The sequence below is a fragment of the Euwallacea similis genome, chromosome 24 (assembly GCF_039881205.1).
Source record: "Euwallacea similis isolate ESF13 chromosome 24, ESF131.1, whole genome shotgun sequence".
NCBI lineage: Eukaryota > Metazoa > Arthropoda > Insecta > Coleoptera > Curculionidae > Euwallacea > Euwallacea similis.
In genome coordinates, this window is record NC_089632.1 from 188,943 (window position 1) to 213,964 (window position 25,022).

The following is a 25,022-nucleotide window of genomic DNA, read 5'->3' on the forward strand; positions in this document are numbered from 1 at the left end:
CAAACCTTTTATTTTATTCCGTTTAAATACCACTAAAATGTAGCACGTACCTCCAACGGATATCGACACTGTCGAGGGCAAAGTTTTGCATCAACCAGGTGGGCCCAAAAATATTTATTTTTATTTGAAAAAGCACAAGCAAAAAAAGTATAATTCTTGAAATCCTTGACGTAAATATATCATTTGCTGGAAAATCAAAAAGGATTTAATAACTTAAATCCTCAGGAATATAGTTACAATTATTATTTTTTGAGTTGACAATAAACATATTTTTGAAGCTCCAATTAAAGCATCCTTTATCAGCATACCGGAGGAATATTGATATGGCTGTAGACTTGATTCTTCCAATAATATTTTTGAAAGTTAAATTAACGATTGGAATATTATCCCTCGAATCTGCCTCACTGGACCATTCATAATTTTTTTGGAGATTTGTTCCATATTTAATAGTAGCTGCAATGAGAGACAAATAAATTATCAAAATAATTTTATGAAGTGATACTAGATTTTTTCCTATAAAAATTACTTAATTAAACATAATACTCGAGAAAATGTATATTATTTCAACCGGTTTGTAGAGCCAAGTTGTGGAGGTACGAATGGAAGAGGTTCTTTTTCATAGACCTGCTCTCATCACAAACAAATGAAAAATTTGTCAATTAAATGACTTATATACATTCTCAATATAAATTCAATAATTCTTTGATGTGTGACTCACCTCCTCCCTTATGTTGAATTCGTCTGAATTTTTTTTCAGGAGAGTTTTAACACGAGGAAATAAATTCATTTTAAATGTTTAAATAAGCTCAGATAAGTCAGTTTTTAGTATTAGCATCGCGTTTTTTAAACTGATTTTCAGTTATACAGAGTGATCCAAAAACAACTTATTTTTTTCAACCATATTTTACTCATGTAAGGTGTGGTTGAGGAGACAAACGGAGAAACTACTCCTAGGATTAATACTCCTATCGGTGATTAAACTACAATATTATTTCTGATGATTTTTTACGGGCAACACCTGGGAAAATCAAAGAAGTTTCACTAACATTAATGGCTATCACATGAAATTACACTTCCATGTTGAGAAATGTTCCACATGGCAGTGGCCAGAGATTTCGGCCAGAAGGCCAGGTCGTTGATGGTTTTAGTGCTATTGGGCACTCATCAAACGACTGTAGGCAAACAGAGAAACTAAGAAGTCATAGGGAAAAATAGTATAGGTCAAGGCCTGCGTGGACATCGGCCACACAGGCATTGGTTTTCGAACCGAACTCCCGATTTCAAAGAATGATGTACTAAAATGTAAAGGTGTATAAAACTATTAACCCTTAAGAAGTGTGACCACTTAATTCACTTTCTTCATGTATTCTAGGAAATTCAAAGACGTCAACTATCGATAACAGTAAATTATGTAAACTTAATATGTTCAATTGATAATTGTTTATCTCAACAAGTAAGGTCCTTCAAGCTGCATCAGTTTCTATAAAAGGTAAATTCATAATATTGATTCATTCTGAGCTCGTTTTTATTGTCTAGACAGAAAAACCATGAATGCACTTCTCTTAGCCTGTTTGGTTAGCTGTGTCCTTTTCCAGTGCGCCACAAGTAAGTTTGCACATGTTAATTACTGAAATATCATTAAAATTCATACACACCTCAGCATTAGGTTGTGTCGTAACTGATTTCAGCCAGGTTAGCGTCGCTTTGCAAATATGTGATTCCATTACCCTGGACAATCTCTACATACCTGGAGGCGAAACTTTGAGGCTCCACTTGAACACTGAGACTAAATTGTATTTTAGAGGAAACACTACATTCGGCTATTATGAATGGGAAGGGCCATTAGTGGAAATCAACGGAACAAACGTGACAATTGAAGGAGAAGAAAATTCTATATTAAACGGTCAAGGGCCACTTTACTGGGATGGACAAGGGGAATGGGGCAATCTTAAGCCCAAGTTCTTTACTATTCAACTGCATAATTCGTCAATGAACAATATTCACGTTTTGAATAACCCTATTCATTGTGTGAACTTGGTTGATTCTTCGGATGTCCGATTGGAAGGATGGGTCATTGACGCTTCAAGTGGAGATCCTGTAAGTTTTTCCTATTGACTTTATTACTGCTCATTGATTTTCTTTTGTTGGAAAGGAAATGGCAGGTGTTGACAAGGCCGGAAACAACACTGATGGTTTTGATATTTCGAACTCTACTAACGTAGTTTTGTCAGGCGGAGTAGTTCACAATCAAGATGACTGTGTTGCTCTAAGAAGTGGTAAGTTGGGGTTTAGATATCAGTTGGGGTATCATAAAAGAAGACTTGACAACGTGTAATTGGTCGATATCTCTTTTAGCATTAGATTAGAGGAGGTTAAATAAGAAAGTTAGCGAAAAGAATGCTGTGCATATTTTATAATTACAGGAAAGGAAGTGGGATTGCAGTTTCCTGGCAGATTCATATAGATATTTTTCTTGAGAACACTTGAATTTCTCAAGTGGTCAAGTAATAAACACTTAACAAGTGGCGCATTTTTAATCTTCAAAACTGGATGTTTAAGAGTTGTTTACATTTCGCATATAATTTTGAGATTGATAAGACGAAAACTGTTATTAGTGCCACATGCCCCATTTTTTGAGGAATGAAGGCCATATCGAAAAATTGAATAAAATTTCCATGTTCGTAAAAAAATAAGTTGAAGATAGTGGACCAAAAACTAAAAGTTGTATTTCAAGTTTAATGACACACGAGACACAAAAACTATCACAATGAAGTCGAGATCAAATTATTGTATCTGTTCAAATAACCGCAGGAAAATTAAAAATGAAATTCAAGAATTTTCATTTATTTTTCTACATTTCTGGAAACTGTAATAATATACTATCGACCACAAAAGTGGCCGACCAGTTTCAAATCAAAATCGCTTGCGGTACTGTGGGTCGGATACCATTTTTTGTCACACTTGACCTAGATTACTTTTTGTTGGATCCTCCTTTTTGTGTATATACATCAATATTTTGCACACAAACATGTATTACTAGCCCAATTTATTAAGACAATTTTATTTTTTTGTATTTTCTCAGTTCATCGTTAAGGCGCGATGGCTCTGAATCTGAGCAAAGACATAAAAAGTAATGTAGTACTTTTGTACGAACAAGGGCGCAATATATCCGAAATTAGTCGTGAGATGAATATTATGGTACGTAATCACATTGTCTTTTTTCAATTAAGGTAACTTTATCACTGGCTTAAATTTGGAGACGTTTTTTTGTTTATATTGTTACTTCTGGCAAGAATTTCATCTCGACTTGAGCGAAAAGTCTGTGAGACGTCGGCTGTGTTATACAGGGTGTTCCCAATTCGATGTGCTATTATTGCTATCTCTTAAACGGGAAGAGTTACAGGGTCGGTTAAATTGGAAAAAATGTGTCACATTTAATACTCTTCTAAGAACCGAAAACAATGTTGCCGAATGATTTTTAGTTTCTGAGTTACTGTAAAAAAACTAAAATTAGGTCTAATTTAATTTTCTAAATGAATTGATAACTAAAGGTTTTTCATCAAAACATTTGATACAAGAACTTCGTAGTTTTCTTATGTCTACAAACCAGTAAATTTCAAAATTTTAAATGTTCCTTAGCTTTTGAGATAATGAGAACAACTTGAGTTTTTCAAATACGGACCAGTGCATGTTTCGGCGATTTTTAAAAGATCTTAATAACCCCTTTACAAGGATGTATCACAAGATAGAATTTTTTTATGTTTTAGTTTAAAAGAAGTAATTCTACATTTTTCTCTCAATCAGCTAGGCCGGTCTTGGAGGGCCAAGTAAAAAATGCAATTATTATACCTCAAAAATGTTATGCAGGCAACTGAATTATCAGTCTGTGACTTGAAATTTTCTCTTTTAACGTACGCATTACGAAAAACGTCGTTTATGTCATTTTTTGTTTAAAGAACTTTTGCGACATAGAAATCACTTGATTGTTAAGTGAGAGGTAGGAAACAGTCAGATTAATTAATTCCTAATTCCCAGCAAAATATTATTGTTAATAAAAGTCTTGAAGTTTAGTAAATTGTACTACAGTGTTTTGTAAATTGTTGGTTTTGTTTATAATTGAATTCAACATGTATTTTTTTTGTTTTCATCTTAAACAATTATATAACCATATCAACTTTTACAATTTACAAAATTCAATGTTAATATAGTGATGTTTTCATACAATTACTAACCGAATTGATTTATTTGAAATTATCATCCTGAAAATATTCCAGCAAACTTGGTATTCGATGTAAAATTCTAAGTTTATTCGCTCGACACAGCGTTTTTGTTGTGGATAATTTTTTGTGAACTGATAAGGCGCCTTCGCCCGGAATACGCTTCAAGCGATTTTGAACCTTAGCATGGTCGACCACTTTTGTGGCTGATAGTACATACAAGGTGGTTCCTAAGGATATTCCGATAGTCAAGGAGTTGATTCTCTGGAATATTCTAAGACAAAAATGTTACATAAATGTATGTCCTAAAATGAGTCGTTTCCGAGATACAGTGTTAAATATAAAAAAATAAAATATTTTTCTTCGCGTTTTCAAAATGGCGCAAGATATTTTATTGAAACTCGGTATATCTACACAGTAGTCCAAACAGCATATTTCCCTTTTATTTAAAAAAAATGCTGAAATTATAGACGTGTGTAGGGGTTACCATGTGAATTCTTATAGGGGAAGGGGGGGGGGTACCCACTAATATTTTCCAAATGGGATACTTATTTGTTAGATGAACTAAAGTGTGGGAAACAGGTGTTCTTGTATTTCTGTATTTTAAGTTGATATCCCTGTATATTTGTACTGCATTTGTGCAAGAAATCGTGTAATCAAAATTCGTAGCGTATCTACCGCAATTCTTAACAATACGTTCACAAATTCTACACGCCGATTTAATGAGAATGCGTTCCAGAAACGTGTAAAATATCGATAAGATGATACATTTTAAGCTAGTTCAACAACATGGGAAGGAAATCGGGAGAAAAGAACTTATTTTTATGTATTTTACCTTTACAGCAGATAATTCGAAATCGCGAATTGTTAATGGTATATATTATTATTTGACATTTATTTTCAATTTCTGTATTACATTTAATTAATCAAGCTAAGGCGAGAATTAGGTCAAAGTTCTTGTAATTGTATAGGTGCAATAAAATAAATAATCTATGCCAAAATTACATTTTGAAAGCATTGGAGTATTCTTATCAGATTATGGCAATAGTAATGAAATCCTTCTGGACTTTTTTTCTTCTATAATTTAAGGGAAACGATTGTTGTTTCAGTGAATTTTAGGGGTTAGAATTCTAAGAGTGTGTAGTACCTTTACAGGTATAGATACTTTGACTCCATCGATCTGGATGAAGACTAAAGAATATTAATATTCTCAATATACAATATATTAATATTTATTACGAATATCAATATATTCTCTAGGGTCGCTTAAATCCTATTTTTCAATATTTATAAGAATGTTGGCTATAGACTCCAACAATATAACATCATTCACGACAGAAAAAATCCATCGAGTTGATTTGAGAGAGAGATTGATCTATAATGTATCTACTGGGTAGTGATAATTATTCACCAATAATATGACCGTATTTTTCAATTTCTTGCTAAAATTTCGGTTACAACCTTATTTTCATTTGGTGTATAAGTACCTTAGAAATTCATCGAAAAGGCGCCACCTTGTACCCTAGTATCTACTTAGTGTTAAAACCGCGGTTTCTAGGATCCAACATATTAGTTGACGACATGATCTGTTATGGGGGACATGGTTTAAGTATATCAGTGGGATTCAGCAAAGACACATTTTACCTCAACCACCTGCAGAATGTCACAATCAGCAACTCAAATCTCGAAGGTGGGGAGAACGGAATACATATCAAAACTCATATAGACGGGGGTGAAGGGCTTTTGCGAAACATCACTTACGACAATATCGTCTTCGAAGGTGAGTACAGTGACTTGCGATTTTACCAACAAGGTGGTAATCTGAATGTTTTCCAGGACCAGTCAACTATGGAATTAATATTCAAGAAAACTACAGGAATATGCCTGAAAATTCTACTTTCCCCAGCCCCAGGAACAATATCCCTATAAGGGATTTGAAATTACTTAATATCGTTGGCAGTGTTGAACCAACAGCAGTTCCTATCTATATCTTGTGCGCTGAGGATGGTTGTTTTGACTGGACTTTCACCAACGTGTTGGTTAAAGGTAACAAGAACAACGAGTGCAATTTCGAACCCGAAGGCTTCAAATGTACTTAACTTTATTATCGTGAATATAAATTATTTTTAATGAGCATACTTGTGACTTTTACTTATCTCGTGTATTTAAAATATTGAGAAATACTCATATAAAAAAATAGAGTTGTAATAGCATACATATCTGTAAGTGAAAATTAGCACCTCTGATCAACATATTAATGTTGTATGTTGTATTTATATTATATATAGCTACAAAAGCATTTATACTCTAAATATTTGATTAGTCGATATTACAACCCCTAAAAATAAAATTCAATCGATAAAACCGGATTTATATACAATGAATTCGGTACAAAGATTGTCTTCAACGTTTCAGCCATGAGTTCATCTTATTTCAGCTTGCTACAAATTATAGCAATAGGCTCCATTCGGTAACTCAATTTGCCAATCCAAGTCAGAGCAGACAATAACAGCCCTTTCTTAATGAACTTACCTACTGCAATATTAAAACTATGTTAACATTAAGCACAATCTTAATGTAGAATACAGATAATATAATAAAAATATGTTAATTTTTTGTCTTGTTGTTTCTTCAATTTTAAGTCAGTTTCGAATGGTGAGTCGAAGAATGCGCCTTTGGTGTCCCAAATTGGTAAGTTTGTTTTATACCAATGCCAATTCAAATCTTTGGAATCTTGAAAAGGTGTCGCAATAAATACAACATTTAGTAAATTATATTAAAGTCAAAATACAGGGTGTCCCACTGGCAACCGTCATTAGACACTTTGGGAAAACTATGAATAGCAAAGTGATGAAAATTTAATGGTTTGGTAAGAACCCCATCTAAAATATTTTCCATGACGTCACATTTCCGGTTGTACCGAAAGTCTATACTTGCTTATTTATTTTAATTGAAACACTATACATTATTACATTTTTGAATTTTACGTTCAATTTTAACACAAGTTTATTAATATGTTGACCTAAGAATTAAAAATTTTCAAGATATTTGCAATTGAATGTTGAAAGTGACACACGCAGATGTCTGCAGAATTGCAAATTGTTAACAAACGAAAATGTGATTTATAACTCTTTTTTGTCAACAATACTGTAGAAGGCTCATATTTTAGTATGCTGCCAAGCTTTACCTAATATTTTCTAGTGTCCACAAAATTAGAACCAACTTGAACATGAAAAAATGCTCAAATCTTAAAAATTTTAAATAAAACTCTATTATTATTTTGATGCATTATGAAACTATGTCGAAAAAAGTCTTGTTACATCACTCCTCGACTTTTGCAAAATAAATTGTTTGTGGTTGATTTACTTTGAGATATACATACAGAATGTTAGTAAGTAAGTGCGAAAGATTTTAATAAGTGATTGCTGAAGTTTATTTTAAGTAAAAAAGTTTATATAAACCCAGGTCCGAAAACGCTTAATTTCCAAGATACAGAGCGTTAAAATTCTTATATGGCCATACCATGACATATTTGTAAGGAAAAAAAGCACGCCAACATTTTTTTTACATGTTACATTAATTGTTAACAAATAAGACAAACATTATTTTAAAACTAAGTATAATTAAAATAAATGATGAAATTGACTGCCCTCAGCCGTAATATAAGAGTCTACTCTTCGCCTCATTGATTGGCATATTCGTTGAAATAATTTTTTATTGAAAACGGCTACATGAGCAAAAAAATACTAAGAAGTCTTTTTTGTTAACAATTAATAGAACATTTTTTTGGCAAAAGAGCTGGTTAAGGTACTCCCTGGGACACCACTAGACTTAATAATTTGAATGAAGTTAGAGCTAAATTAGCAACTTTCTACCATAAATAACGCTGTCAAATTTCAACAAAATTGACTAAAAGATTATTAAGATTTCTACGACAAAATCATTTTAGAAAAAAATTTTGAAACCCTATATCTTGAAAATGAAATCCTACTGCATCTATGTTTATATAAACTTTTCGGCTTAGAATCACTTAAAAAATTACCCTTTGAAGTTTGGCCACGTGCTTAAAAAACACCCTGTATATTTCTGATAAACCAAGCACGTTTCTGCGACATTGAATTTTCAAACATTCGATTCAAATTTAAACAAGCAAATCAAAAAAATAAAAAAATAACAGTTTAAAGACATATTTCGCGGTTTCAAAAATTGTAACATTTCTTCATGCCTGGAAAAAGTTTTTCTGTCATCATCTTTTATTAGATAAATGGAACTTTATCGCTATTTGTTGATTGATCCTTTATTCTAATTGTTCTTTATTGAAATAGGCCTCTTTACAGTAAAATCTGTACAACTTATGTGTGTGTTGTTTTTCTGACTCTCTTAGTTTAAGAAATACTCCACCATTTCCATACATAAAAGCAAATCTGTACTATTAGAGTATCTAATTTCTATATTTACAATTGACTCTGATGGTGTGCACTATTGTAAAATCAAAATAGTCCTTTTGTTTCTAACCTGGTTTTATATTTAACTAAACATCTACAACCAATCGCGTGCAATAAATTCTTTGACAATAAAACACAGACGAGTAATATGAAGAGGATCTTTAAGACTACTTTCATCACTGTGTATGTCATTACCTAAAATGGGATATAACGCACAAACAATCTTGTAAAACTCTCCCTCTGAGATGATTCTATGCAGTTCTCCGTCGAAAGAGTCTCTCAGAAAGTGATCGCAACTTACTTCTAGTTTTGTTAAAACTTTGTGAAATTGATCGTAGTAGAAATTTATAAGTTCTTGGAGGTGTTGCTTGAGAACAACTAGTTGTACGCTGGTGAAAAGAAAGAATAGTAGATCTCTCAGAGCGGAGGCGTATTGAGCCTCTTGAAACCCTTTTAGTTTAACGTCTAGAGGTTGTCCCTTTTTGTCGTATTTCGTCAAAATGTTCTTTACCTGAAACATATCATTTAGTAATCCGAAACATATTGATCCAGAAACTTGTTACCCAAAGATTGGAATGTGTAAATGTAGCCCAATGATCTACTTCTTCCAATGGTACCTTATTGTCAAAAGATTTAACTGCTTTGTCAACTATCTCATGTGCAAACCTGTTTTCTTTCAGACCGTTGATCATGTGTATTCGAGCAATTTGGTCGAAGTTGTTACCTTTTAAAAGGCTGCTATATTCATTTAAGTATGGTCGAATTTTTGTTCTAAACTCCTTGAATTTATCGGTTTTGAGGGCTAGAGTACCAGCATGGAACTTAGCTAGAGCTATCAGAATTGCCTTGGTAGATTCCAAGTCAAAACCAGTACGTCTGTGCACCGATTTGAAGCCTTTGATTGTTATTTTTTAATAATCTGCTCAAACAACACAGTTACAAGTTCATACCTGCGAATGAACATTTTGGGTCAGCAGTAATGAGAACAGCATTGTGATCTATGTCGTCAGATCCATTGAGATTAATTCTTCCACCGAAGCTACGTAACATGACGTCTTCGCCTTGCTTCACACCTAAAAGCAAACAATTTTTTAATCATTTTTAAGTATTTCGAGTTGTTAAAGCTAGACCCACCACACACCCAGTTGGTATTGGTAATTATCATGGATATAATAATTAACAGAGCAATGTATATACAGGGTGTTTCAGAATTATGGTGACAAATCGATAGAGGTAACAGATTATCGAAAAATAAATATAGTTTACTTCATAAAAGATTGTCTTAAGACCCGTCATTTCTGAGATACAGGGTATTAAAATTCTACTTTTTTTTTCTTTTTTTTTAATTTATTGTAAAATTACTGGGACTATTGAAATGAAAATTGGTGTATCTTTGTTTCGTAATCCGATAAATTTGACGGGCATAATTAAAATTTTGTACATAATAGAGGGCGCTAGTTACACGTGTATCATTACATATTTTCATCCAAAACTTTTTTAAATTTAGATTTATCGGTAAAAGAGTTCAAGAATATTAAAGAACAGTCAATTCTGTATAAAAAAGTCACTCTTAGTAATATACTCTAAAGTGAACGGTTGTCCAGAAAAATGACAATTATTGTCATATCGATTTTAAACGCTTTTTTTTTTAAGGAAAGTCTGAGGTTTTTCTATCATTGCTTTTAATACTATCTAATTACAATGAAATAAACACTAATATTACAATAAATGTTCAAAGTGATGACCACGTTGATCAATACATAAATTGCACCGTCGTAACAAGTTTTGTTGTACCCTTTGGAAAATTCTTGGGGTATTCCGAATCACATCAAAAGCATTGAAAATTCTTTCAGTTAATTCTTCAACATTTATTACTGGTGTCGTGTATACTAAACCCTTCACATGACCCCAAAGAAAATAATTCAGGGGGGTTAAATCAGGGGAACGAGGAGGCCATGCCACTGGACCAAATCTACCTATTCAGCGTCTCCCATAAACCTCATTAATATGATCTCTTACTGCTCTGAAAGAATGAACTGGAGCACCATCATTCTGATACCACATTTTGCTATGTATTACTAGTGGCATATCCTCCAAAAGCTCTGGTAAATTATCACATAAAATTTGCAAATTTGCAAATATCTGTTTGAATTTAAATGATGTGGTAATACAATAGGGCCTAGTAAATGGTTACCTACTATTCCAGCTCAAATATTGACTGAAAAGCGGTGCTGGTGGTTTTTAGTGTGCGTCAGATGATGATTTTCTTCGTCCTAAACGTGGCTATTGTGGATGTTCAAATATTCGTCCCTAGTAAATTGCGTTTCATCGCTAAATAGTATTAAATTGGCAAAATTCTGATTTCTTGCAATGCATCGAATGTACCAATGGCAAAAATTAATTCGCTTCGGGTAATCATCAGGGACCAGTGCATACACCCTTTGTGGATGATATGGACGTAAGAGTTGTTCGTTCAAAGTTCTCCAAACTGTCAAATTTGAAATTCCCAATTCATTAGCAATTGCCCGAGTACCCGTGGATGGTTGATTTTCAATTCTTTGGAGAATGTCCCCTTCTACTTGTCCAGAACGAACTCGTCTTGGTGCACCAGCATCATGCCTATTAAGCAACAATGTACCACTTTCACGCAAGCGTCTAACAATTGCTGGAAATTTTGCCTTACTTGGATGTCGTCGAGTAGGAAATCTTGATAAATTCTTTCGGTTTCTCTTGTGTTACCTTGAGTTTCACCATAAATAAACACCATATCAGTCAACTCCGGAAAAGTGTGCTCCATTTTAAAGTAGCTTCTAACGCACAATGGTTTGTTACGCGTCAAAAGGTATAACTTCAAATGTTATAAAACAAAAATTTAATAACTCTAGCTTTTACGATTTTAAATTTAAATTGAATTTGACTTTTTCAAAACTGATATTCAACTCTATTATTATACAATAAATTTTATGCGTATTGCAAACCATTAGTAAGTTAACTGTCAGTGAATTGACAGTTTATAATCATGTCATGAATTTATTTTCTTTGGGGTCATATGAAGGGTTTAGTGTACACGACACCAGTAATAAATGTTGAAGAATTAACTGAAAGAATTTTCAATGCTTTTGATGTGATTCGGAATACCCCAAGAATTTTCCAAAGGGTACAACAAAACTTGTTACGACGGTGCAATTTATGTATTGATCAACGTGGTCATCACTTTGAACATTTATTGTAATATTAGTGTTTATTTCATTGTAATTAGATAGTATTAAAAGCAATGATAGAAAAACCTCAGACTTTCCTTAAAAAAAAAGCGTTTAAAATCGATATGACAATAATTGTCATTTTTCTGGACAACCGTTCACTTTAGAGTATATTACTAAGAGTGACTTTTTTATACAGAATTGACTGTTCTTTAATATTCTTGAACTCTTTTACCGATAAATCTAAATTTAAAAAAGTTATGGATGAAAATATGTAATGATACACGTGTAACTAGCGCCCTCTATTATGTACAAAATTTTAATTATGCCCGTCAAATTTATCGGATTACGAAACAAAGATACACCAATTTTCATTTCAATAGTCCCAGTAGTTTTACAATAAATTTAAAAAAAAGAATAAAAAGTAGAATTTTAATACCCTGTACCTCAGAAATGACGGGTCTTAAGACAATCTTTTATTAAGTAAACTATATTTATTTTTCGATAATCTGTTACCTCTATCGATTTGTCACCATAATTCTGAAACACCCTGTATATTTACAATATAGGATGTTAATTAAGTACATGTACTTATTTCAAGGCATGAATCTTTAACTGGTTTTATGACAAAAAGTTTTTATCAATGTAGAATACAATCAGTTAAAGATTCAACCCTTGAAATAAGTACATGTACTTAACATCCTGTATAACATTTTTTCCGGGCACATAAATCGTGGTTCAAAGAAATTGCTTTTTAAAGTTCGTCTACAACTGTGGTGGACATTATCAAAACCGTCGCCTTTGATAATGACGTACCAAGTAAAATGATTTTAGTCGGGAGGGTTTCCTTACAGTTACATTTATAAAAGAGGTCATAGAGATAATAGAGAATTTTTAAACCACTTTAATCATTAACACGCGATAACCTTATTTTTACCAGTGACCAGATTATTTTTATCAGACCATTAAGGGACTTTAAGGAACCTTAAGTGGTCCATTAATGGTTTTATTATCGATGAATTGTCATAAAAAGCAGAAAAAAAGCTAAATTATTTTTACGAAAATAATGAATAAGTAGATAGATTCTGGTAAGAAAATGAATTGAATTGATTTATTTGAAATGAAGTTTTGCAGTTATATACAGAGTGTTTTTTAATAAGCGTCCGATATTTCACAGAACGGTTCCTGGGATATTTTCAAGATAAAAAGTCCATATAAGCATGGGTCCGCAAGGCCTTACTTATCGAGCTACAGAATTCTGTTAAAAATTTATTTTTATTTTTGTTTTTTCTAAGTAATTTTTGAAATATTATCGAATCTGGACGAAACTTGGCATTTAGGGATTTTGTAACATGAGAAACTTAAATTTTATCTTTAAAATTAATAATTAATAATATTATTTTATCTTTTTTTCATTTTCAACATTTATTTTGATTTTTAGTTAATTTTTTATCAATGTGTTTTTCCGTTTATTGTTGTTTAAAAATTAGGGTTCAAAATTTTTATGTCAACTAAAAAAAGTAATTTTACACAATATTGTAGTTTCACTTTTTGAAAAACATATGCATCGATTACTTTAAATCAAAATATCTCGAAAATGGTTGTTCATAACGACGTTTGATAAAAATACCTTTTTTATGTAAAAATGAGAGGAATTGATTTTTTGCTAAAAAAGGTGATACAAGTGTGCACGAAAATGACTGTTCAAAACAGAAAAAAACATGTAGGTAGCGTCCTCTACATGTAAGAATGAAACTAAGATAAAATTTAACTTTTTCATGTTACAAAACTCCTAAGTACCAAGTTTCGTCCAACTTCGATGCTATTTCAAAAATTACTTAGAAAAACAAAAATTTAAAATAAATGTTTAACACCCTGTAGCTCTATAAGTAAGGCCTTGAGGACCCATGCCTATATGAACTTTTTATCTTAAAAATACACGAGGAATCGTTCTGTGAAATATCGGGCACTTATTAAAAAACACCCAGTATAATACAGGGTGTTTCCAAATAGGTCTGCCAACTGCTTACTTTAGATTCTTGTGACCGAAAGAAGAAAAAAATTCATAAGTACATGGGTTCGTTTTCGCTTCCTGTTTCAAATACAAGATAGTAAAAAATTATTTTTTAAAATTTTTGCCTAATAAGTCCTTATGGCATTAAATATTTTTATGAAAATTGAAGAGCGTAAAATAAGTGTAGAGACGCATCAGACGCAAGGGGAAAACAATGTTTCAAATTTAATTAGTGGCGTCCTCATTAATATGGCCCTGAACATTTTAAACGAAAAATATGATGTGCCACTGGTTAAATAAAATAAAAATAATTTTCTGAATGCTTCATATTTCTATGAAAAAAGATATTTTAAATATTTTTCATAACGTTAACTGTTTTCATGGGAAAAAAAACATGATTTGCTAACTAATATTAAAACCACAAGACTAAATTGGGTACATTACGTTACTTATAAAAGAACAATTAAATAAAGTGTTGAAAATGCCCTCCACCTGCAAGAATGCACGCCTCGACGCTTTTCGCATATTATCGCGCACTGTTTTTAAAAATTTCTGGTGTATTATTTATTGTGTTAAAAGAATCAATTATGCGATTTCTCAGTTGCAGATTGTTGCGTTTTATTTTTTTTCCATGAAAACAGTTAACGTTATGAAAAATATTCAAGAGACCTTTTTTTCACAGAAATATGAAGCATTCAGAAAATTATTTTACAATTTTTGAAACCAGTGGCGTATCATATTTTTAATTTAAAATGTTCAGAGTCATATCAATGGGGGTACCACGGATGAAATTAAAAACATTTTTGTCCCCTTAAAAGATTTGTTTCTACGCCTATTTCATGCTTCCTCATTTTCACAAAAATATAATAAATAAATAAATAAAAGGTCATGGCCTATGGTGTGACGAAGACTATATTGACACATGTGTCACCGTAGTTCCACTATTAGCCGCAATGAGACAATCGTCTGGAGCTATTCCAACTTAATTCCTTTAATCAGGGACTCTATCTTTTAACTTCTCTATGATGTATTACGTCACACTCAGTGTTCGCCGATGTTCCACCATCTATTATCAAATGAAGAGTCAATAAATATACTGAACTTTGCAGCTACCGCTCAGTTTCAGTCAATGTCCAGGTATACAGAAAATCACGTCTTGAGAATGTCCACCGTAGTTGTGAACGAAACGTCAAGAAGCAATAATGTGACTTATATGTCCGGAAAATAAATTCAATGTACTTTGACTGGTCGTGAAACCTTTTACAAATGAATAATATTTACCTTTTCCTTTTAAATAAACATCAATAGTGTTACGTGCTGTAGTGTAGAGTCCTACTTGGTTTTTAAATATGGCTCGAATTTTGATTATGTCATGCGTAATGCTGTATTTGGGTAACGTTTTGGCTATAGTTGATAATACCCAATTTTCGCCAGTTGTCGTGTTGACCAACTCAATTTTTAATCTAAATGAAGAGAAAAAATTAAAGTAGCTGATCAAACAAAAGAAACCAAGTAAATTTCAACACAAAATGTAAAACTTCAAACACCCTAACATTTCCATCGCATTTTCGTGTCAGCTGGACTAACCCACCTTCATATGCATATTTATGTACAGAGTGTCTCAAACTCGACACCCCTATATCTATTTTATGGGAACGGAAAGTAATATGAAAAATTTAAACTATTGGTGTTCAATGGGGTTGGACGACCTCCATTTCGACCTGAAAAAGTTCATTTCTAAATGTTGGAGGAACGAGGTCTGATGTCATCAATGATATTTTTCCCAGAAACATACATAAATTCTATCAAAATTATATCGATCCTATTTTCTCACACAACTTTTATTAAATCATTTTTTTCTTATGTATTATCCTTTAAAATTTATAAGCAAAAACGTCTTAGGAATTATCGCAATAATATATCCAGTAATATCAAATTAGCCTCGATTTGTTCTCATATCTAATGTATTAGACCTCGTATTGTGCAGCAATACCTAAATAACACTTTTGGACAAAACTGGATTGACAGTAACGGGTCTGTGTAGTGACCAGGAAAGTCCCCTGATTTAATTCTATGGACTTTTTTTTGTGGGAACTTCTTAAATTGTGTTTGACTTCCATTCACCTTTCAGAACTGCTGAAGTTGCCATAGAAGAAGGTTAGAAAAGATAAGATCGAATTGAATATGAAGGAAGTAAAAGCTGTGAGAATGAAAAGAGTATTCGTATATTCAAAAAGATATCTTACTTTGTCCAGAAAAGGGTAAGTTTTTTCATTCATTTATTCCATATGTTTCATAGCCTTTGACTTGCATTTCTAAAACCAAATCTCACTTTTTGCTTAATTTCGTCAATAATTTGCTTTATTTTGTAGTATTTATGCTCAGTTTCATTCTCATCTATTTGAAATAATCAATCGCAATTAAAGAAACGGCCACAAATAAGATTTACTGGCAAATTTCCATTTGTATTTTAATTTTAGTACTTATTTCATATTCATTGTATCTGGTTTTCAGTAAATGCTAAAAATTCGAAACTTCTTTACTCTGTACTAAGTGTCTAACTGAAACAGTGACTCAACTTTGGCTTACCTCAGATAAACAGATCCATACTGATCCAAGTATTTCGCTCTTGAGTAATTCACTTTTACGATCTTTGACTGGTCGCAAGGCATGTGTGGAGTAATCAAATTGGGCAGATCTTGGATAATAAAAGGTCCATCTTCCACTAGGTTTTCCATCAAACCGTTTGTCAACTCGCTGTAGGTAAAACTGTAAAAAATATACTGAAAGCAACTGTAAGCATTGTTATTTGTTTAATCGGCAAGTCTGGGCGTTTATCGTGAATAATTTAATTTGCGGTTTTCAAGGATTCCCCATAGTGCAAGAGCATATTCAAAGTTTAAATCCTTTTCGATGAGTATCTTATGATGTCAGGCAAAGAGTTTTTGATAAATAGAGCTTTAACTTGCCTAGTAAGTTTTCTATTTATGGTAGCAGTTACTACAAAAACCATTTAGCTTCTTATTTAAAGCGAACCATTTACTCCTCTCTCAGTACTCTAAACCATGTACTATTACGATATGTTTATCAGTCGTTTAGATCATATTGCGTCTATTTTGTAATAGTTGTAAATATGGACCGCCACTTAAGCATGAATTTTCCATGTGTTAATATCTAATATAAGCACCACTTATTTCGATTCTATAATCACCAGGACACAGTTTTCAATGAAGAAGCGAACATTAAAAATTCTGTCCCTTTATATTTTCTATTGTGCTGTTTGCTTCCATTTTTTAATTTACGAACTCAATAAGCGCAGCTCCGAATGAAATAATGAACCAACAACAAAGCATAACAGCGGCGAATTTGCGCTCCAGCTGAATTTTTTTTTATCCATTGCTTCCATTAGATGTATTATACGCTGCTGGCGGTCTTTCAAACATCCGTAGTACAGTGAATAGCAGAACAAGAAATTTATGTAATGAAATTTGCAGGACCGGGGCTTAATTTTACTGTAACATAACTTTTTTTATTGATTTATTAGGTTACTTCTTAGAACCCTTGTATAGAGGTGCCTAGTCCTGGCAATATCCTAGTTAGTCTAAGAGTACTAGCTGTGTTCAGTATGACTGAGGCTGATTACGGCTCTGTAAGCGCAAGAGAGCTCTAGCTTAATCAGACTAGTTTATGAATAAGGATCTTCGGTGAAAGGTTCGTTTGTTCCATGCTGTCAACTCCAAACAATGGCAGACAGAGGCAATTTGTGGAATACGTAACCAAGAAATGTGTAATAAAGCCCAAAATATTTATTCAAGATTAATTTTATTTTGGCAAGCACGTCTTGTTTGGAAAGATGGTAATTTATATTACCACAGAGTAAAAAATATACTTGAGCATCGAAAATCTTTTCCATTCTTATATGCGACACGTGTTTCTACTTATTCGCTTCATCAGACATGTGGGAGGAAGAAGCAGGTACATACATGTAAGATTTCGGTATCGTTATTGAAAGAAAAAAAATAAAACAAAAACAAATTTTGAGGTACTTCTTTACTTGTCAAGAATCCAAAACCGAGTCCCCGATACACATGCCTTATCCACCCCCGAGAGCACCCCTCTCCTTTTTTTAAGAGCATTGATAAGCCACATTCCAGGCCTTTTCCCACGATTCCCTGACCCATCATCAATTTTTCTCTCGCCTATGTTAAGGAATTCATAAACAACCCTCTATCGTTTTCTCACGCTTATCTTAGAAGTAATTTACGGCTAACCCCCATGTCATTCTCACATGGTATTACTTGATGGTCTTAACATAAGCGAGGAATGCTCACACGGCCAATTCTGACACTAAATTCGCTCTCGAATTTGCCTCTAACAATTATTGACAAATAAAGCATACTTAATGAATTAATGTAAGTCTTAACAAAAATATACTCGATGAACTAAATCTAAGTTTTAACAAAAACATACTCAATGAATTAAATCTAAGTTTTCGACAAAAACATACTTAATAAATTAAGTCTAAGTTTTTAACAATAAAAGAATTTTCAAGGTGTGAAGCGTTACGGCTTCCAACATCAACAAATTTTTTTTTTTTTTTTTTTTTTTTTTTTGTGCGAAGCGCTGCGGCTTCCAACATCAAGCTCTAAAATGCGAAGCGTTACGGCTTCCAACATCAAGCTTTAAGATGCGAAGCGTTACGGCTTCCAACATCAAATTCTAAGATGCGAAGCGTTACGGCTTCCAACATCAAGCTCTAAGATGCGAAGCGTTACGGCTTCCAACATCAAGCTCTAAGATGCGAAGCGTTACGGCTTCCAACATCAAGCTCTAAGATGCGAAGCGTTACGGCTTCCAACATCAAGCTCTAAGATGCGAAGCGTTACGGCTTCCAACATCAAGCTCTAAGATGCGAAGCGTTACGGCTTCCAACATCAAGCTCTAAGATGCGAAGCGTTACGGCTTCCAACATCAACAATTTTTTTTTTTTTTTTTTTTAATATATTTTTTGAATTGGTCAATGCTCACACGAGCCTAATAACTATAACAATAAGTAAATAACTAGTCATCTTCCATCTGGAACTCTCCAGGCCATATTCGTAACATATCAGTTGCGACTATCCTTTTGCGATTTGTTATTAAGTTTAGCAGTTCCACTCGATCATTCGGAACGAGTTTTGTGATTTCAAAAGGACCGTCGTACCTTCTGTCCAGTTTTGCCAAGTGAGAGTTTCCCGATGGATGGAAAACGATATCTCCTACATTAAAGTTTTTGTTAATTCTATGCGTTTTATCATATTTAGATTTCATGTACTCTCCATGCCCAAGGGTACGTTCGTATGCTAGTAGGCGATCTTTTTCTAGAGTATCAGTTATGGTGCGAGGAATAGCAGACGTTAGAGACTCAATGTTTTGGCTGGCTAGGTGTCGACCCGTTAGAAGATAAATAGGTGCGAATCCTGTAGTTTTTTGAACCGTTGTGTTTAGTGTACCCTGTAACTTTTCCGCGCTACTCGTCCATTCTGACTTATCTTTGATTGTTGTTCTCAACAAATCTAGTACCGTAGAAACATACCTCTCGACTTGGCCATTACCTCTAGGGGCACTTTTGGCTACGCAGTGCTGCTCAATATTTAGGTCTGATAGATATTTTGTAACTAATTTGTCGGTAAAATTTGTCCCGCGGTCGGAAATTAGTCTTTTTGTGTTTCCTAAGATGTTCAAATAAATTCTTAATTTATCACAGGTTTCTGTTCCCGTTAGGGTTTTTATGGGAATCAAAAAAACAAATTTAGTAAAGGAATCTATTAAGATTAAAAGATGTTTAAATCCTTCCTTAGTTTCGGGAAAAGGACCGACACAATCGGCGTGTAAGGTGTGAAACGGAATTGGTACCTTTTTGATGGGATGTAGGGTTCCTTGTTTTGGGCCAGTATGTTTTTTACTCGCTATGCACGTTAAGCAATGATTACAGTATTTCCTGACAAATCGGGCCATTCTGGGGAACCAGAAGTAATGATTTATCATTGCAAATGTTTTATCTATTCCGATGTGGTTCTGTTCGTCATGAAATAACTTTAACAGACCAAATCGGCTGCCTTTCGGGACATAAGCACGATAGATAGGGGGGTTTTGTCCCGGGTTGATTTTTCGGAACAAAATATCTTTTTGACAAAAATATTCATGCGTTAATTTCCCTTCTTCTAATTTGGATTTAATTTCTCGTGTAACTGGGTCTTTTTTTTGACTGATTTTTAGCCAGTTATCGGTTGTAATGATATTTATTTGCAACGCGCGGGGTTTCTCTATCGGATTTCGACTTAAATAGTCTACGTGCTGAATATACTTGCCTTTTCGATATTCGATTGTAAAGTTAAATGATTGTAAGTACAGCCACCAGCGCGCGACTCTCGGAACCAAGTCCTTTTTGTTTTGGGTTAATTTTAAGGCGTTACAATCGGTCACTAGCTTGAAGTTTATGCCTAGCAAATATACCCTAAAGTGTTTAACGGCTGTATATACCGCTAGAGTTTCCAATTCGTATGAATGATATCGACTTTCTGCATCTGTGGTACGCTTGGAAAAATACGAAACTACTCTTGTCGTCCTATCTAAATGCTTTTGAAACAGTATCGCCCCGAACCCCACTGAACTCGCGTCTGTGTGCAACTCGGTCTCTAAATTTGGATCAAAAATGGCTAATAATGGAAATTGACTTAGAAAGGCACAGACGTAAGTCTTCGCGATTTCTTGTTCACTTCCCCAAACAAATTTTTCGCTAGCTCTTGTTAGCTTGGTTATAGGGGCGGTACGAGTCGCGAACTCTGGAATATACTTCCGGAAGTAGCTCGCTAATCCCATAAATTGGCGAACCTGCTTGACGTTTCTTGGTTCGGGCGCTCTAAGTAAGGCCTCGACCTTTTCCGGTCCCGGTTTTACCCCGGCTTCTGATATGACTTGCCCCAAATACAAAATTTCGTTTTGGAAAAATTTGCATTTTTTAATATTGAGAGAAAATCCGGCGGCGGAAAGTGCTTGTAACACGCGGTCTAATTTTTCTAATCCCTCGTTAATTGTGTTTGATGGAATTAGCACATCATCCATGTAAACTAGAGCGTCCCTGTCCTTTAACCTACCTAGAGCCTTGCATATTGCCCTTTGGAACACAGCTGGCGCGTTTGATAACCCAAAAGGAACCCTGAGATATTCAAACTGCCCGTCAGGGGTAACGAACGCTGTTTTGTCAATAGAACCCTCCGATACTGGAATTTGATGAAATCCCGAGGCCATGTCAAGGGTTGTAAAATATTTCGTTTTCCCTAACTGATCGATTTGGTCATCGATACGCGGTAAGGGAAAGCGGTCCTTTACTGTTATTTGGTTTAATGCGCGATAGTCAACGCACAGCCGGCTTGAGCCGTTCTTTTTGTGGACTAGTATTACGGGGCTGGCGTAGGGAGAATTACTTTCCCTAATGATTTGATTTTTTAATAAATCTTCGATGATTTCCTTGACTATTTCGCGTTCACACAAGGCCATTCGATATGGGTTGTAACGGATTATCTTGTCGCTCTTTAATTTTATCTCGAGTTCCCCTGTATTGACTTTAGTCACTGAGTTTCCCGTAGTAATGTGCGCACTATACCTAAGTAAGATGGTTTTTAGTGAATCTAGATCTTTTCCTCTGAGAGTAGTCATGATTAAATCGTCAGCCAGGGAAACAGGATTTACTCTTCCTACCTCCCGGTTGCCTTCACTACTCAAATGGATCCGGGTGCCATCTGAATCGGACATAATTTGGATTCCCTTGTGTTCGAATAAATTTCGACCCAAGATGACATCGAAATCCATAATTGTGTCTTGGACCACGTGAAAGAGTAACTGAAATGCCGTTCCCTCACGTTCGATCGTCAGACGAGTTTTACAATTAGTCAGAACCATCTTACCCCCAAATCCCTTCAACATCAAAAAACTGGGGATCAAATGACAATTGAGTTTCCTAGCAACACTTTCCCGTATTAAGCTACATTCGGCCCCGGTATCGACTAAACAATTAACTTCGTTACCCTGAATTGAAAACTTTGTACAAAACTCATTATTTAATTTGACAGTGAAGAAATTAATCTTTGCTATTTTATTATCAGATTCCCTTGTTCGCTTGTTTTTTTTGAAGCATTTCGATTCGTCATGACCCTGTTTGCGGCAAAAACTACAAGTTACGCGGGCAGGTTTTGTTTCCAGTCCAGGTTCCTTTCCCGAATTGGGGCAATTTCGTACTAGGTGTCCTGGACTGTCACAAAGATAGCATAATTTAGGGCGATCATCTTTCCCGAACGGATATTGGCGTTTCGTTCGAATAGGGGTGGCTTGTCTATTATTATCTACCATTTTGAAATTATTAAAGAGAGATAACAACGCAGCCACAGTGGTGACTCCACTATTAAACATTGCGGTTCGTACCGTTGCGTCTCTAACGTCACCCATTACGAGTTCTACCAACTGAGACTCCGATAAATTAAAGTTCAAGGCCTTAAGTAAGGAAATTTTCTTTCTAGCATACTCACAGTACTCTTTAGCGTCGTTGCTGGTGTATTTGCTGGCCTGGCGAAACCGCTCACTCAAGTTGTTTTTCGGCGGGTATAGGTCCGACAGTTCCGCCTTGAAGTTTTCCCAAGTTTTCTCGGAAGGCTGCCAAGCGTTGAACCATTCTTTGGCGTCGCCCATCAATCCACTAGCCGCCCGTGATAGAGTCTCGAAATCGGTCCAATGGAAGGTTTCTCGGAGCTTTTCGATCTCGGTTACCCATCTCGCTGCCCCCAAGTCGTCACTTGTTGGATTGAAGAGTGGTATTTGGATCGAGGTGACTACATTCCTTGAAGAGTTCGGTTGCGCTGCGTTTTCCCTCATTTGTTGGAGAGTTTCAGCTAGGACTTGGACCAAAGCCTCCATGTTCCAGTTTAGTCACACTCGCGATTTTGAAGAAGAAGGGAAAAAAAAACTTCCGTGTAACTACTCGGCGCTATTGAAGCACGACCAAAGCACTTATTCGCACACAATTAAGGCACTGATTAGGACACGACTATGGCACTGATTAGGATTTTATCCCACTTCTGATGTAAGATTTCGGTATCGTTATTGAAAGAAAAAAAATAAAACAAAAACAAATTTTGAGGTACTTCTTTACTTGTCAAGAATCCAAAACCGAGTCCCCGATACACATGCCTTATCCACCCCCGAGAGCACCCCTCTCCTTTTTTTAAGAGCATTGATAAGCCACATTCCAGGCCTTTTCCCACGATTCCCTGACCCATCATCAATTTTTCTCTCGCCTATGTTAAGGAATTCATAAACAACCCTCTATCGTTTTCTCACGCTTATCTTAGAAGTAATTTACGGCTAACCCCCATGTCATTCTCACATGGTATTACTTGATGGTCTTAACATAAGCGAGGAATGCTCACATACACACATCAAGCTGCACGTGTCAGAGATATACTCACGTGCCGTTGTAGCCTGGAATGGAAGGAAACAAGAGAGGGAATTATTATCAGGCATTGGATCAGCCTTTGGTGGGAACATCTAAAGTTTTACCTTTCCTTCAAAGCGCTAGAACGTTTCGAAAAGTGTTACTTAATTTTGTAAATACACTCACTTTCACATGAAATGCACCACCCAGTAATAATAATAATTAAGTCTTGTAATTTTGGCAAAATAATGCTTCACAATAGAGTATCAAATGATCAGACTTTCAGTTAAAAGATACAACATTTGATAATGAAAAAATTAATAATAAGTGACATCGCCTCGTACGGCAATGCAAGCGCGTACTCTTCGCGGTATGCTTTGCAACAAATGATCAATATCTTCCTGGGGTATTTTATTCCATGCTACCTCAAGATGATGTCGTAGGTCGTCCACATTGTTTGGAGGCCTCGGTAAATTTCGAAGACGGCGACTCATCATATCCCAAAGATGTTCGATGGGCGATAGGTCCGGTGACCGTGCAGACCAAGGCAGTATTTCCAATTGTGCTTCTTCCAGGTATCGTCGAGTAATGTTCGCACTATGTGGTCTTGCATTATCCTGTTGGAAAATGCCATTTGGTAAAGTTTGCATGAAAGGTACTAATACTGGCATCAGAACATTGTCAATGTAGCGACGTGCGTTTAGGGTGCCTGAAACGAACACAAGAGAAGATCTTCGGCCAACACATATCGCACCCCAGACCATAACACTAGGTGTTAAAGCTGTGTGGCGCCTTTCAGAAAATTGCAAATTTCTTCTTTCACCTCGGTATAGTCTGACTCTTCTACGACCATCATTGATCCATAAACAAAATCGCGCCTCGTCACTGAAGACGATATTGTTTCACTCATGATTCCAATCAATTCGTTCTTGACACCAGGCCAATCTGGAAGCTTGGTGTTGGGCGCTTAGTGGCAGTCGTAGATTTGGGTGGTATGAATGCAGGCCAAAAGACGAAATTCTTCTGTAAACTGTTGCCATCGACACCCGACGATTTAGAGCTCCCATCCAATCTACTGCAACAGATATTGTTGTTTGAAATCGATCACCAATGGCCATCCGTCTAAGAAGTCGATCTTCACGTGCGTTGCTGCTACGGGGAGGACGTCCAGCTGGACGATGTCGCTGGACCCTTTCTTCAGACCACGAAGACCATATTCTCGCAATCGTGGTGTGGTTCCGATTCATTCTTCGGGCAATCTCACGAAAAGAAAGTCCACCCTCCTTCATGCCGATAATTTGCCCTCTATCAAAATCCGAAACGTGGGAAAAATTTCGACGCTGTCTCGCTGGGGGCATTTTGAGATGTCTTGTTCACAGTTCAACAACAAAATAAACTGATATTTCCATGTAAATATTATTTTATTTATTTACAATTGAATAAAAAATCTAATAGGTCGATGACAAAAAAAAACCACTAGAATTCTTTCTTTTTTACTGAAAGTCTGATCATTTGATACTCTATTATGAAGCATTATTTTGCCAAAATTACAAGACTTAATTATTATTATTACTGGGTAGTGCATTTCATGTGAAAGTGAGTGTATTTATTTTTCGTTCGTTTCGTATTTATCTAATACAGTTGTTAAAATTTTGTAATGAAGAGAAACAAGAACGAAAC

General features: G+C 34.8%; 2 protein-coding genes across 3 annotated transcripts; one reads left to right on the top strand and one right to left on the bottom strand.

Annotated features, from left to right (window-relative positions):
• Window positions 1–1,526: 1,526 nt before the first annotated feature.
• LOC136416693 (uncharacterized) lies at window positions 1,527–6,416 on the top strand. Of its 2 annotated transcripts, none has more exons than XM_066401993.1 (5): window positions 1,527–1,605; window positions 1,661–2,097; window positions 2,153–2,276; window positions 5,776–5,997; window positions 6,054–6,415. In XM_066401993.1, exons 1-5 carry the CDS (start codon window positions 1,548–1,550, stop codon window positions 6,314–6,316), a joined length of 1,104 nt encoding a protein of 367 aa, XP_066258090.1. In that variant the 5' UTR covers window positions 1,527–1,547; the 3' UTR covers window positions 6,317–6,415. The 2 variants fall into 2 exon arrangements, with proteins under 2 accessions (XP_066258090.1, XP_066258091.1); XM_066401994.1 differs by having other exon boundaries at window positions 1,538–1,605; window positions 1,667–2,097; window positions 6,054–6,416.
• A 2,120-nt stretch (window positions 6,417–8,536) lies between these two features.
• LOC136416692 (uncharacterized) lies at window positions 8,537–16,686 on the bottom strand. The gene is made up of 5 exons (XM_066401992.1): window positions 16,466–16,686; window positions 15,158–15,339; window positions 9,613–9,735; window positions 9,226–9,557; window positions 8,537–9,173 (listed from the first exon to the last, which is right to left on the bottom strand). The coding sequence occupies exons 1-5, from the start codon at window positions 16,612–16,614 to the stop codon at window positions 8,757–8,759; spliced, it is 1,203 nt and encodes a 400-aa protein (XP_066258089.1). The 5' UTR covers window positions 16,615–16,686; the 3' UTR covers window positions 8,537–8,756.
• Between the last annotated feature and the right edge of the window lie 8,336 nt (window positions 16,687–25,022).